This window comes from Vigna radiata, unplaced genomic scaffold (genome assembly GCF_000741045.1).
Source record: "Vigna radiata var. radiata cultivar VC1973A unplaced genomic scaffold, Vradiata_ver6 scaffold_83, whole genome shotgun sequence".
Lineage (NCBI taxonomy): Eukaryota > Viridiplantae > Streptophyta > Magnoliopsida > Fabales > Fabaceae > Vigna > Vigna radiata.
In genome coordinates this window covers 1,372,451-1,386,554 of record NW_014543268.1, presented here as the reverse complement: position 1 = coordinate 1,386,554, position 14,104 = coordinate 1,372,451, and the positions used below count along the sequence as shown (strand labels likewise).

The window sequence follows — 14,104 nt, the reverse complement described above, 5'->3', positions numbered from 1 at the left end:
TGCATTTTTTGCACTTTTAGTGTATTCTAGGTACTACTTTTAGGTTCTAAGTTGTCATATTTTGAGTTTTAGGTATTTTTTGTAGTGTGAGTTCTTAATTAGGTAGTTTTTACCATTCTAAACTTGTTAGGATTGTTTATTTGAAGTTTATTTTCCTACTTTACTGCAGTTTGCAATTGTAGTACACTTTTTTTGAGGTTTGAGTAGTGATAGNCCACTACTTCATCTAACTATCATACAACATCTACATACATCAAACTAATCCATGAACAATAGACATACATCCAGCTGTANCAATTTTTTAATTCAATAAGATAACTAGTAAGTTTAACTATGTTCTATNAACCTTAAACTCACTTCCATATCATATATGCTCACATAACAGCAACCCATAATCCACAAAAGCATCAATTTATTTAAAACCAAAACCATGATAGTTTTATTCATGCCAACAAGTGATTTATCGCAAAACAAGTTCAAAAAGCCAAGTTTTGAATGTAGAAATTACAACAAAGACAGCAAAGGTTTTATGCAGAGTTTTATTCTAAAACAACAACTGTAATATAATTCCTAATCATGTAATTTCAATTTATGTTCTCATACCTTTGCCTTTGCTTTCCTAAACTGCTCAAGTCTCCTCCGTAGACTCTCTTCCTCCCTTTCTGGCCACAATACAAACTCCTTTTCTGTCAAGATAAGAGCACACCCTTACATACTTCACAATCAGTTCCAAACCATCCAAGACCATACGAATTTAGGTACCCATACCTTTCCCTTTGCTTGTCAGTGGTCACGTATTCTCCCTATACTCTCTTCATCCCTTTTTTGAAACAATTCAAAGCCCTTCTCAAGCTCACCCTAACACATGGAATGCAAGTGTTGTCAGGTTTATTGATTCATTTAGCGACATCAACACCTACTGCATTCAAACATAGAGAACATACCTCGACGCAATGGTCTCCCAATAGCTTCCGTTGACGAAGACAGGAACCCTCACGTCACGGGAGCACCCTCCTGACAGAAACGCCACACGTCGTGATGTTAACGGACCACCCTCTGACAGCAACGCCAACGCACTGGTGGAAGAAACACTTGAACACCACTACGGGGAAGGTTTGCCAAGTGAACCCTAACCACCCAATGCCACTGGACAGACGGGAAAGGGAGAGGAAGATAATGGGAAGCACAATGGTAGTTCAATTGGGGATGGGAATGGAGAGGGAGAGAATGGGGTGCACCACGCGAAAATGGAGATTGTCTTACGAAATTGGGGACGACCTTCTACAATACCCCCAATTATTCAGTTTAAGGCGTCTAGCCTCTTAACGAAGGCCATAAACCCCTCGGTAATGCTCTCGAAGCCTTCGGTAAATACATTTCACCATGCCCCTCGGTAATTCTCATTGTGACCGTCAAAAAACAATATTTACCGAGGGCCCCAAGGCCTTCGGTTAAAAACCTTGGGTAATCAGCGAAATGCTTGTAGGAAGTGTTGTATGCTTACTGAAAAAATGTAAATTAATTGACTATAAATACACAACAGCTGAAACATATTAATTCACATTAATGTAAAAGAAATAAAAAAAATAAAATAAAATAAAAAATAAAATAAAATTTGGAGGGTCTAAGCTAAAAAGCCTAAATAATAAATAATGAAAAACTAAGGTGTAGGAGGAAACTCAGATGGGAGCTACACAGGTAGTTCTAAAGTGACCCGTTTGATTGCAACGACTGCAATGCACAACCCGTTTTATGCGACCACGGTCTTCTGCCCGAACCCGTTTCTTTCTGGGTCTCCCCGGTGGCCGGAGTGACTTAGGAGGGTTAATAGTAAGTTGAAGTTGAAGTTGATCAACATCAGAAACAGTGACAACCCCCTCAGCCTCAGACAACTCCTTCCACAGAGATTTATCAGGAATTGGGTGTATGGTCTGTGAGTATGTCTTTCTGTAGTTTGCAACAGTAAAACAGGTTTCTGTGAATCTTTGCACATTCTGCCTAATAGAGAGAAGAGCAGCCACAGCATGTGCACAAGGCAAACCATAGAGCTGCCACCCACGACATTGACAACAACGGGTCCTAATATCAACAGTGTTTGTTCCTTCATGTGATATAACTTCAAATTCAGCATCAGTGGCACGAAGTACCTGGTGCGTCCTCGCACGATCAAGAGCTTCTGTAACAACTCTCTCGGCTGAAGGTACAAGTATTGATGTCCACTGCATGCTGTTCTCTCGCCGCTCGTTAAACCAAGTCATTAGCTGTCTTCTTATGCATTCCATCATTTGAATTATTGGAAGCCCAGATGCCTCTAATATCCATGTGTTTAAAGATTCAACTATGTTTGCTGAAAAATGAAAGAAACTTTGCCCCTCAAAGTATGNAGTAGCCCACAAATGAGGTGGAATTCTTCGANTCCAGTACGCAGCATCTTGTGATATTTCTTCAATCTCTAAAACTTTTGCTTCAAATTCAAGTATGGTAAGAACTTGAGCAGCTTCCCATAGAAGATCAACAAGTATTGTGTTGTTAAACTCCTTGCGAAAGCTGTCACTCAAGTGACGCATACAAAATCCATGGAATGCAGTGGGAAAATTTGCTTCCNCACCATCTANTATNCCCTTCTGCCTGTCAGACAAAATTGTAAGCCTTGGCATGTTTTCGGTGTTTGTCTCCATCAGGTTATGAAGTTCTGACAGAAACCACATCCAATTATCATCATTCTCCTCATCAACAACACCAAAAGCCANAGGAAAGAGAGCCCCATCACCATCAAATCCGGTGGCTAGAAGTAATGTACCAAGATACTTGCTCTTTAAATATGTTCTATCAAGCTCCAAAAGTGGTCGACAAGCATTTAAAAAACCATATATTGACGCTTGAAAGGATATGAATAGGCGTTGGAAGCAATTATCAGTTGGATTTCCATAAACAGATGCAATACTTCCTGGATTTGTGCGTTTCACCTGTTCACAGTATTGTGGAAGCAAGCGGTATCCCTCTTCAAAAGATCCACGCATTGCAGCCATGATACGCTCCTTGCCTCTCCAAGCTTGCTTGTATGACAAAGTGATGCCATGAACCCTATGAATCTCTTCCAATATCTCCTTTGGCTTGCAATTAGGGTTCTCCCTCAGCCTTTCCTCCACAGAGGTAGCAACCCATTGAACTGAGGCTTGTTGATGGCCAAGATGTGAAATTCCTCCACATGTATGATGCTCATGGATTGTCCTAATAGTAAAAGTTGGAACACCAGGGAGTTTTGCCGCATGAATGCGCCAGGGACATCCTTCGCTTCGACATTTAGCAGTAAACCGAGTCTTGTCAGATTTTATAGTCTGCATCTCAAAATGCAGAGCAATTGCTGTATCCCTCAATGCCCTTCGGCAACTCTTAACATCAGGGAATTCTTGTCCCACTGACAATTCATAATTAGGACTTATGGCTAAAGTACGAGCCTGAATCACAGGGGATGTGGCAACCATAAGCTGGGATTCGTGAAGACCCATTTCTTCAGCAGATTCAATACTCATTTCTGGGTTGTGGACCATAGTCATTGCTATGTTCTCATCAAATTCTTGATTTTCTGAAACAGACAACTCATTGTTCTCTGTTATGGTCAACTCATGATTTTGAGTGGGAATGGGCATCCCATGGCCATCATGCTCTGGTTTTTGATCCATGGATAGCTCATCCTCGTGCCCATACCTGTGAACACCGTCTCCATCATCATGGTTCAGTCCCAAACCCAATTCATGGTCACTGGCAATTCCTAAGCCCAGTTCATGATCGTGAGGTTGTCCCAGACCCAAATGCTGATCATCAGTTTGTCCCAATTCCAAATCATGGTTCCCACTGAGGCCCAAACTATGAGTGTGGTTCAGTACCAGTTGCTGGTTATGGCCAAGTGCCAAATTATGACTCTGGCTAATTATCAAATCATGATTAGACATTGAAGACATTAATCACTATATATAACGACAACGAGAATTTGCGGATAGAACGCCAGCTGCAAAAAATCACAGATATCAACAGATAAGTCAGATAAAATCATACATATGTGAAGTTTGATGGTCATATACAACGAGGTACGCTGAAACTGCAGCAAATAAACAGTTCAAAGGAGGCCAGGGAGTAAAGATACACAAACATCACCAAATCCAGCACAGTATGAAATTCATACAAGACTACTGTCGACTACAAAGATGAGATGCATTAAGAAACATGCACAACGCTCTCTCAGCCCTTAATAACCAGCTACCACAAGTTACAAATCCCAAATTGCATAATACAGTGTCAAGTGTTGAGTACAATTACACTATAGGGATTACAGAATAAAAGTCCACGATTGTACAGTGCACTGTCAATAACCGCAAACATACCACTATAACTTCGATTAATTTATAAACCGTCCCAAAATAAATTGAAATCAAAGGGCACACAATAAAAAGCACCCCTTTTAAAGAAAAACATCAATTTTGCAATCCAAATAAATTGAAGACAAAATTGCCTTTAGCTCAAGTTAAGAGTAGTGATTCCAGTGAAGCTACACGTAATCCATAAAAAACTTAAACAAGGCCCCCAGTAAAGATTTTAACAAAAAAGGCAAACTTTAAAAGAAAACATAAAACCCAAGCAGAACTCAATGCAATAATTAAACAAAAATTAAAAAGTCGAAATTACAAAGCATGAGCCCACAAGAATTGAAGGCGATAAATATGTTGATGAGGAGGAGAGTGAGAGTGAAATTACCTGAAAGATTGAAGCTTGGAAGAAAAAAAGCGGAACCCTAGGTGGCAAACAGAAAGGGGTTGATCGAGAAAAAAAGAAGAAACGGGAATTTGAAAAATGGCGGGGAAGTGGAGAAAATCGGAATTAGGAGAAGAAGGGTAAGGAGAAGAGAGGAAGATTGGGAATTAGAGGGTCCTTATGGGAAATCCATACCTTCAACCAAGCTACCAACAGAGGGTATTTAGGTCAAACGAAACCACCCTCTTCTCTTTTCTTTTCCTTTCCTTCTAATTACTCTTTTGCCCCTATCTTCAGATTATGCTTCAAACAAATATGTAACAATATTCACTTCACCTTCACATTTTATGCTAAACTTGGCATTTATTTTCGATTGCAAATTTTATGCCGTTAGTTAACTATATATTAAATACCAAACACCAAAACCTTATTACTACACCAAAACTCATTCAATTATATGCTCTTTTATATTAGTACATTATAACTCTTCACTTGTTATGACAAACTTTAAAAATCATTACTATTTTATTAAAGAATAGTAATGATTTATTAAATACTTTTTCTTCAGTTATTTTTAACATATCTTTTATTTTTTGTCAAAAAATAAATAAATAATATAGTTAAGTTCTCTTAATTTTTGACTTCAAATTAAATGGTAGAATCCTATAAAATTATATTTTAAAAATGAGAGTGGTTTAAAAATAATAAGATTCGATTATTTTGATATTAAAATATTTTAATATAAATAATTTTATTATAAATAAGTTTAGTTATTTTAAAATGCACTATCTCTCTTGAAACCACTTATCTAGAGTTATTTAACTTCTTCTTAAAAGTTTTTTCTCCTCATTAGATTGAAGAATCGAGATACTAAGAATGGTCATTGTGATGAGCTTTTCAATTTAGATTGATCAGTTTTCTTTGCTCATGTAATTGAATTTTCAGTCATTTTTCTCAGTCTTTTATTTTTATTTATTGCATATGAGTCTTCTTTCACTTGCATACATGTTTTTAGTCATTTACGTGATTATTTGGTAATTAGTGATCATAACGATATGACTTGATCATTCTTATAATGTTTCTATATTAGATAAAAACATCTTGCAAGTTGGGAGTAAATTCGTTGATCGGTATTATGAGTTGTTAGTCAAATAAGGAAAGCTAATTACACCATTTTTAAGTTATAAATACCTTGAAATGTCTAATTTTATGAGTGTATGGTGAATTAACGAAATGATTTATCTGTGTGATGAGTGTGATATGTTGAATTGTGATTAGATTTTGAAATTGCATGAATAAAGATTTAAGAATGTTGTGTAATTGGTATTGCATATGAGATTTTGAGTTAGTGGAGGTTGTATAATTCGAATTTAGTATGTTTTGGCGTCTATGTTTATTGTTGAACTAAGACATAAACTAGTATAATTATGTTATGCAAAATTATACAGACTTGTTGAGTGAGAATATACATTATAGACGAAATCAAAGTTAGAGAGCTACTGACTTAGTAATCCCTAAGCAAGATCATACTCATTGGGCGAAACCAAAATTAGAGAGCTTAGTGACTTGACAGTATGTAGGAGAGACAATTTTCGCTAGGCAACTTTTGGAAAAATTTAAGTTTGTGAGATCCAATGATTATTTCACTAGGGAAGTAGAGTTTTAGACACTACTCGCTAAATGAGTAGATATTCTCGTTGAGCAAAATTACAAAACCTGACTATATTTTCTTATATATTTTATTGTGATAAGTTTAATGTATGAAATTGTGAATTTTAAAAATGATAGTTGGTTTATGATGTTTATCTGAGAATGGTTGATAGATTTATGGATAAATGTGCATTCAAATAATGTCTGAAATGATGATGATGATGATGAGCTTGTTAATGGATATGAGCATTGTATGTGTTTGGCTTATTCCAAGGATCTCGTGGGAAAATTCTATGGTGGCATTTTTTTAGTGTACACATTGATGTGAGAGTCTAAATGTTGTAGGTTATCTTGTTGCTCTAATAATCATTCAAACTTAGGTAAAGTAGAATGAGACATGTGATAAGAGGTGCAGGAGATCTCAGTATAAGGTTTTACCTTGACCAAAGATGATAATGGATTAACCTTGTGTGTGATAGGGTGAAGCCCATTGGCAATGACTCTACAGAGCAGTAGAGACCACCACAAGTGCAAAACCCCTCCAGACTTTACACCAATGTTTGTATCCGGATAACTGAATCTTGTATGAGTCTTTATATGTGATATGGTTGTTTTTATGAATGAGTGATATATGATAATATTTCTATGTTTTTTTTATAAAAATTCTTTTCCACATTAGTTTATCCTATTTTTTTCTTTTAGTGTTTGTTTCTTTTATGATGATTATCTTATTCGTGTGAGTAGAAAAGAGATAAATATTGAATCTTCTCTAAAGAATAAATATTAAAGCATATCTAGTGGAAGACAATGATACTACAAAATATTCTTCTTTGTTACTAATAGTTTTCTTTAGTTGTTTTAGATATATTATATTATCACAATTATTTTTTTAAAATAATTACATTAATATTAAATAAATATATTCTAATACAATTTACTTTATTTTATTAATATCTTATGTTATATATTATAAACTAATAAAATTGGAATGTTATTTATTGTCTTCAAAAAATTATCATTTATTAATCTCTTAATGCTATTCATTGTCTTCAAAAAATTATCATTATTAATCTTTAATTTATTTTCAAAAACGGCATTGAATTGAATTGGAGTCATTATAAAACAAAAAACGTAATTCACTGTAAGTAATAAAAAAATGTATACAAGAGTGTGATCTAGAAAGATTGGTGTAAGTATTTCTTAAATCATAAAACTTTTGAATTGTAAAGAGTAAGAACTATGAACGGATATTACTCCTCTAGCAATTGAAGAAAATAAATAAGCATTTTTAAATTTAATTAATCTAATCGAATATAATATTAATTAATGCAAATATTAGAGTTATGAATTATAAACTCGTTAAAGTATTAGAGAAAATACAAAGGAAAATAACCAGTGTTTAAATATTGTTGCTATTATAAAACACAAGTTATAAAATATAAGTTTAGAAAATATTCAAATAGATATTAAAAAAATATAATGAGCGTATTTTAAAAATAAAGTAAGTTAAACTTTCGATAGAAAAAATTAGGTATAATGATCATTTAAATTAATTTCATGACCAACACTAACATTTATTTATGCGTCATAATATAATTATTATAGGAATTAATATAGATATACAATATAAGTTAATAAACAATATATTTAATTCTTTTTCTTACCAAACCTTGCTTCTTAAATCTTATAAGAGGTTCGTGGTTTCAAATTTTATTACTCCAAAAAGCCAAAATGATTAGAACTTATGACTTCGAAAAACAAATATTGAAAAAATTTATTTTAATTGAACACTTGATTTGTTAACCAAGTCTTTGAGATATGTGATTAATCACATTATTTTTTAATATACTTATGAAATATCATGTGAAAATTTTATCAATTTCTTACCACTTAATATTTTTATTTACATTATTTTAAGTTATAATTACATTTCATATATATATATATATATATATATATATATATATATATTCGTTATTTTATCAATATGCAGTACTTAAACGATATCATATTACTTGCTCACACTATTCATACAATATAAATTTCATTTTCAAATTATTTAGTAGTTCAAAACCCTTAAATTTTCAAAGAACAAAAACAAAATTACCAAATAACAATGCAATTATACACATCATAATAATTGAAAATAATTTTGACAAAAAGAAATATACCATATAATATAAGGAAATATTGTTTAAACAAAATTTTCTTTGAATGATATAATTCAATAAAGATACATTTTCTTGCTTTGCTTGATAAGAAAGTTATATATAAAAAATTGATATAATTTTGATTTCAAATTCGTTGAATGATATCATTATAGTTAATTATCATATATTTAAAGTATTATCTGTTTTGAAGATTAAAATTCTGTTATGATTTTATTTTTAAAAAAGATTTTTAAAAAGTGAAAAAATAATATTTAAACTATCTTAAGTTGAGTAATTTAAGATTATTCAATATGATAAAAACATTATCAATTAAATAATATTTTGACACTTATGTAATGTTATTTAATAATACTAAAGATATAAGAAATTTTAAATTTTAAATTATAGTCAACTTCTAACTCATGAGTGATGAGTATTCAACTCAAATGCAAATTTAAAATACAAAATGATCCATAAACAAAACGTAGATAATAACACTTTTCAAACCTACCAAAATAATCATCCATGTAATTCTAGGCTTATCAAACAATTTTAATGCAATATGACAAGTTTAAAACTTGAATCAAATCTAGTTATCAAATTAAAATTTATTATTATCACTTCTTTAATTAATATATTTTAGGCTAACTAATTATTACCATATAATCAACTTACATATATGAATTCAATAACTCAAGACATTCTCTTTCAAATCTTGAAGCTTATTATAAATATCCACAACTAAAACCTAATTTGTAATTATTTCATTCATAATAGAATCATGAATTTAGTTCAGTAATTAATTTAACTTAAATGTAAACCAATTTAACATGTACACTCATCAACTTAAGACAACTTAAGACAACATTAATCATTTTCGCTACTTATAAATTTGAATCATAGATAAAAACTAACTTCATTTACAAATTGTTATTTTCCTTTTGGATAATGATATTTAGACAACATTTTTTTGACAACATTTGAACATTGATAACGTGTCAATATGTGATTGGTCAAAAGTTACTCCACTATAATGTTTATGATTATTATTATTGATTGTTGAGTAATTTTTGACCAATCACAAATTGACACATTATCAATGTTCAAATATTGTCAAAAAAAAATGTTGTCTAAATATCATTATCCTTTGCTTTTTAAGGTAACTAAGTTCAAGAGATTGAATCAAATATATTTAAAGATCTTCTAGATTACTTTTCGGAAGCCAAACTTAACAAAAATACATACTGCAACCATCTTAGTTAAAATTTGAAAGAAAAGAAAAAAAAAAAAAAAACAACTTCAAATTTGAAAGAAAAAAAAAAAAAACTTATCTTCAACGAATTGTAATGAAATCAGAGTATTTTTCAAAGAGTAGTTGGAAATTGAATAGAAAAGTGGAGAGCCCAAAATGATAAAAGAATTTTCTTAACAACTATTTTTTTTTTCTATAAAATTAAGAATTTATATATATATTTATATTCCTATACTTTTACATACAGGAAATTTTCATTATTGGTGTACACATTTTCTTTCCACGTTTATTCTTTAAATAACTATTTTTTTAATTAAAATAATCACTTTACTGAAGTAATATTTTTTAAATTTAATTATTCTTTTATTTACTCTTTTTAAATTTTAAACTTTTTTAAACTGGTATAAATTTTTATAATTAAATTATGAAGATTATTTATATTTAATTTATATTATAGTAATAATAGTTTTATTATTATAAAAAAAATAGACACTATTATTACGCATGTACTTATCATCATGCATTTGTTTTAAGCTGTACTAACAAAAAGAATCTCCATTATGACAACATTAAAAAGAAAATAGAAATAAGACGAAAACAGAGTTAGAAAAAAATTAATCACTAAAATGATTAATTTTAATCATATTTCAAATATTATAATTCATAAATAATACCGTCTTAAATTTACTCATTCCATTTTCTGATGATATATTAATTTGTATTTTCTGTTTACCAAAACAAGAACATAAACTAATTGAGTTGATAATAATATCTTTACTTTGTAGTTTTACACTAAATGCATGGTATTTTCCTTTAATTATTACACCATTATCCTTTTATCTAAAATTTACTCATCGACATTTTTCTTTTAAATTAATTTAAATTCATCAAATTTTAGTTTTCTATTATTTTTAAGGTTAAATACCTTTTTTTGTCCCAGTTTTGGTTACGAATATTCAAACTGGTCCCATTTTATTTTTCTGTTCAATATAGTCCTAAAGAACGTAATTATGTTCAATTTAGTCCTTTTTTATGTTCAATGTAGTCCTAAAGAACGTAATTTGTGTTCAATTTAGTCCTTGTTTGTGGTTCACGGAGTTTGTAAGAAGGACTAAATTAAACACAAATTACGTTCTTTAGGACTACATTGAACAGAAAAAAGACTAAATTGAACATAATTACATTTTTTAGGACTATATTGAAGAGAAAAATAAAATGGAGACTATTTCAAATATTCGTAACCAAAACTGGGACCAAAAAAGGTATTTTACCTATTTTTAACTAAGACCAAATTTTCAATCTTCAATTTCTATTTATTAAAATTTGTTTTTAATATGCCATTTATCAAATCATTAATAAAGTTTTCCAACTTTCACTTTCAAATCTATTCATTTTCATCTCCAATTCATTAAAAAAAAAAACACAAACTTTCCAGTCAAATCCACTTAATCAATCTCTTCCAAATTAATCTTTCAATCAAATACACAGCATAAATCAAAACTTGAACCAACCAAATTGTCTGAAAGGTATCATCCGAGACATAAGCTACATTACTGATATTTTAATAGCTAGCTGATATCAGCCTTATTACCCTCAATTCATGTGTCTTGGTTATGTGGATTCTCTTACTGAAGGTGGAGTCCAGTGCTTCAGGTTCAGAATTTTGAATCTTTTGGAGGTGTATTAGCAAATTTATAGGAATACTGATCCGCTCCGGTTAGGTATCTAACACCTGCTACATCACTGATGGGAACCGCCTCAGAAATTTCTCTCAGGTCCTCTTCTGACAGTTTCACTGCTAAGGCTCCCAGATTTTGATCCAGATTTTTAATCTTAGTTGTTCCTGTAAACATGCCAAGAAATTGATGAAGAAAAAATCATACACCTAGCCACAACATATACATGAACACTGAACATATTTGTGCTTCAAAATGCTTCGGACATAACAGTTCAAACTTTTCAAAATACTCTATGGAATCCTCAATATCTATCAGATAGTTTGTCACTCACCAGGGATAGGAACAACATTCTCTCCTTGGTGGAGAACCCATGCTAGTGCCAACTGAGCAGGAGTGGCCTGATGCTTCTTTGCAAGGCTTTCAATTCGTTCATATATATTCTTATTCTTTTCCAGGTTCTCTGCTTGGAAACGTGGATGTGTTTTCTGATAAGTTAAATAATAGCCATCAGAAAACAATATAATCTCGTTCTTCTTTTAAAAGGAAGTATAACTTTATCCTCTTTTTATGCTAAATTCAATAACATGTATTTGCAATGAAGAAAATCAGCAAAATTTAAATTCAACAATGAGAGTTGATTATTCATCAGATCTTGACAATTCCATCCCCACGGTATACATACAGCAGAAACACAAATGAAACTGCAAATGCTAAAATAACATATACCAGTTTGCTAACTGCAGACACATTTTCCAGAATTCCTTTTCCCCCAAAAAAGCCACGACCCAGAGGACTATATGGTACAATTCCAATATTAAGTTCCCTGTACCAATAGAAACATTAGATTAACACAAAAATTCAGCCAGCACATTCTCCATAACTCAGCAATTTTCTTTATCATCCTTCACACTGTTATTTTTTTCAGTGATTTAATGTAGGCGTGGAACGAAAGAAAGTCGGTGTTTGTATTTAATGATGTACAAAAAAAGAATTATGATAGATAAAATAATAATTATAACAAAATTAAAGTAGTAATAATGATGATAATAAGTAAAAGATTTCACTCTACCCTCTCTTCCTCTTTCTTTCTTTTTTCAATTTTTTTCACTAACTCAGATCCCAGATCCACACATACAAGAGTTCCAGCGCCATGAAGTTAAAAAGAAAATGGAAGTAACCTGCAGAGTGGGATTATTTCTTCCTCAACGTCACGAGTCCACAGAGACCACTCCAGTTGCACAGCTGTGATGGGATGAACAGCGTGCGCTCTCTTTATAGTATCTGGACTCGCTTCAGATAACCCAATATACTTCACTTTACCCTCTTCCACCAGTTTCTTGAGTTCACCCACCTAAAAAATTAAACAAACTATTTAATAACATAATGTGTTGTATATCAGCAAAATCATAGATAGATTTCTGAAATGAAGAAATCATTAACTGTATCCTCTATAGGTGTAGATTGGTCCACTCTGTGCTGATAATAGAGATCAATATAATCAACACCAAGACGCTTCAAGCTAGCTTCACAGCATGACCGCACATATTCCGGCGAACCCTTGATCTCAACCCTAGACTCTGTATGCAGAATTCCAAATTTCGTGGCTATCTGGATCTTTTCTCTGGGTAACTGCTTCAAAGCCTGTTCCAACAAAATCCCAAAAATGAAAATGACAAACACAACTACTGATTATAAAGGAAAATTTGCAGTCATATTTATACTTCAATCCATTCTAACAAAAGTTTTCCTCCATAGACACACTAAAATCACGATTCAATAATCTTCCTTCTAGAACCTTCCAAACCTGACAATTACACATATTATAATTAATCTCTATATTTTGGTATTATGAATATTATTTATGGTCAATTATATCATAGAGATTCAAACTTTTAGACATGAATTTTCTTTATCTAAACAACAAGGTTCTATAAACCATACATACTGATTGGTTTGCTAAAACAGGAAAATGGTTCATCAGCAAATAGAAGGAAAAGACAAGTAAACCTAATTGTACTACTACAGACAATAAACTAATGGTACCTTTCCAACCAAAACTTCATTGGCATTAGCTCCATAAACATCAGCAGTATCAAAAAAGGTAATTCCCTTACTGAACGCATACTTGATAATAGAAATGCCATCCTCTTCTGGGAGAGGCTCATTGTACGATCCAGTCAGGCCCATGCATCCGAATCCCAATTTTGAAACCTACAATATAAAAAAAAAAGATTAAGTCTAAATCCAACTTCCAAAATCATCTGCTTATAAGGTGAGAGGTTACTTACTGATTTACATATTTGTGGGTGATCATACAATACTTAAATCTTAATATCAGTTTTACAAAATGAGTTTAATCCTATTGAACCTTCAGAAACTTTTTAAAGTAAGATTTATCCTCCTTATATCCTGAAAATTAACCTCTAATCAATCTGAAATCCCTAATCATAACGAATATCATAAGAGAAGTATATTAGAGATTGCAAGTACCTCAAAACCTTGAGTCCCAAGTTTAACTCTTTGAATGTGTTCCACATGCTCCATTCTGGTTTGTTTGGTTTCTCAGAGATGGCTCACTCACACTATGTTTTATCCCATTCCTTAGCCTTTGGGAGTAAAGCCAT

General features: G+C 31.6%; 2 protein-coding genes across 3 annotated transcripts in view; both read right to left on the bottom strand.

The window, feature by feature from the left end:
- Positions 1-5,092, bottom strand: part of LOC106754093 — a 9,190-nt gene extending 4,098 nt beyond the window's left edge. The window contains exons 1-5 of one of the 2 annotated variants that reach the window (XM_022777824.1): positions 4,753-5,092; positions 1,695-4,009; positions 945-1,503; positions 769-858; positions 604-686 (exon numbers count right to left, since the gene is read on the bottom strand). In XM_022777824.1, the coding sequence (XP_022633545.1) occupies positions 1,501-1,503; positions 1,695-3,962 (2,271 nt within the window). In that variant the 5' untranslated portion in view covers positions 3,963-4,009; positions 4,753-5,092 and the 3' untranslated portion in view covers positions 604-686; positions 769-858; positions 945-1,500. Of the gene's footprint in view, positions 1-603; positions 687-768; positions 859-944; positions 1,504-1,537; positions 4,010-4,752 lie in introns of those variants that run through there. The other variant, XM_014636032.2, reaches the window with a different exon arrangement.
- A 6,148-nt stretch (positions 5,093-11,240) lies between these two features.
- On the bottom strand, positions 11,241-14,104 carry LOC106754132 (probable aldo-keto reductase 1). The gene is made up of 7 exons (XM_014636108.2): positions 13,971-14,104; positions 13,524-13,691; positions 12,921-13,121; positions 12,659-12,831; positions 12,207-12,303; positions 11,812-11,965; positions 11,241-11,644 (listed from the first exon to the last, which is right to left on the bottom strand). The coding sequence occupies exons 1-7, from the start codon at positions 14,022-14,024 to the stop codon at positions 11,457-11,459; spliced, it is 1,035 nt and encodes a 344-aa protein (XP_014491594.1). The 5' UTR covers positions 14,025-14,104; the 3' UTR covers positions 11,241-11,456.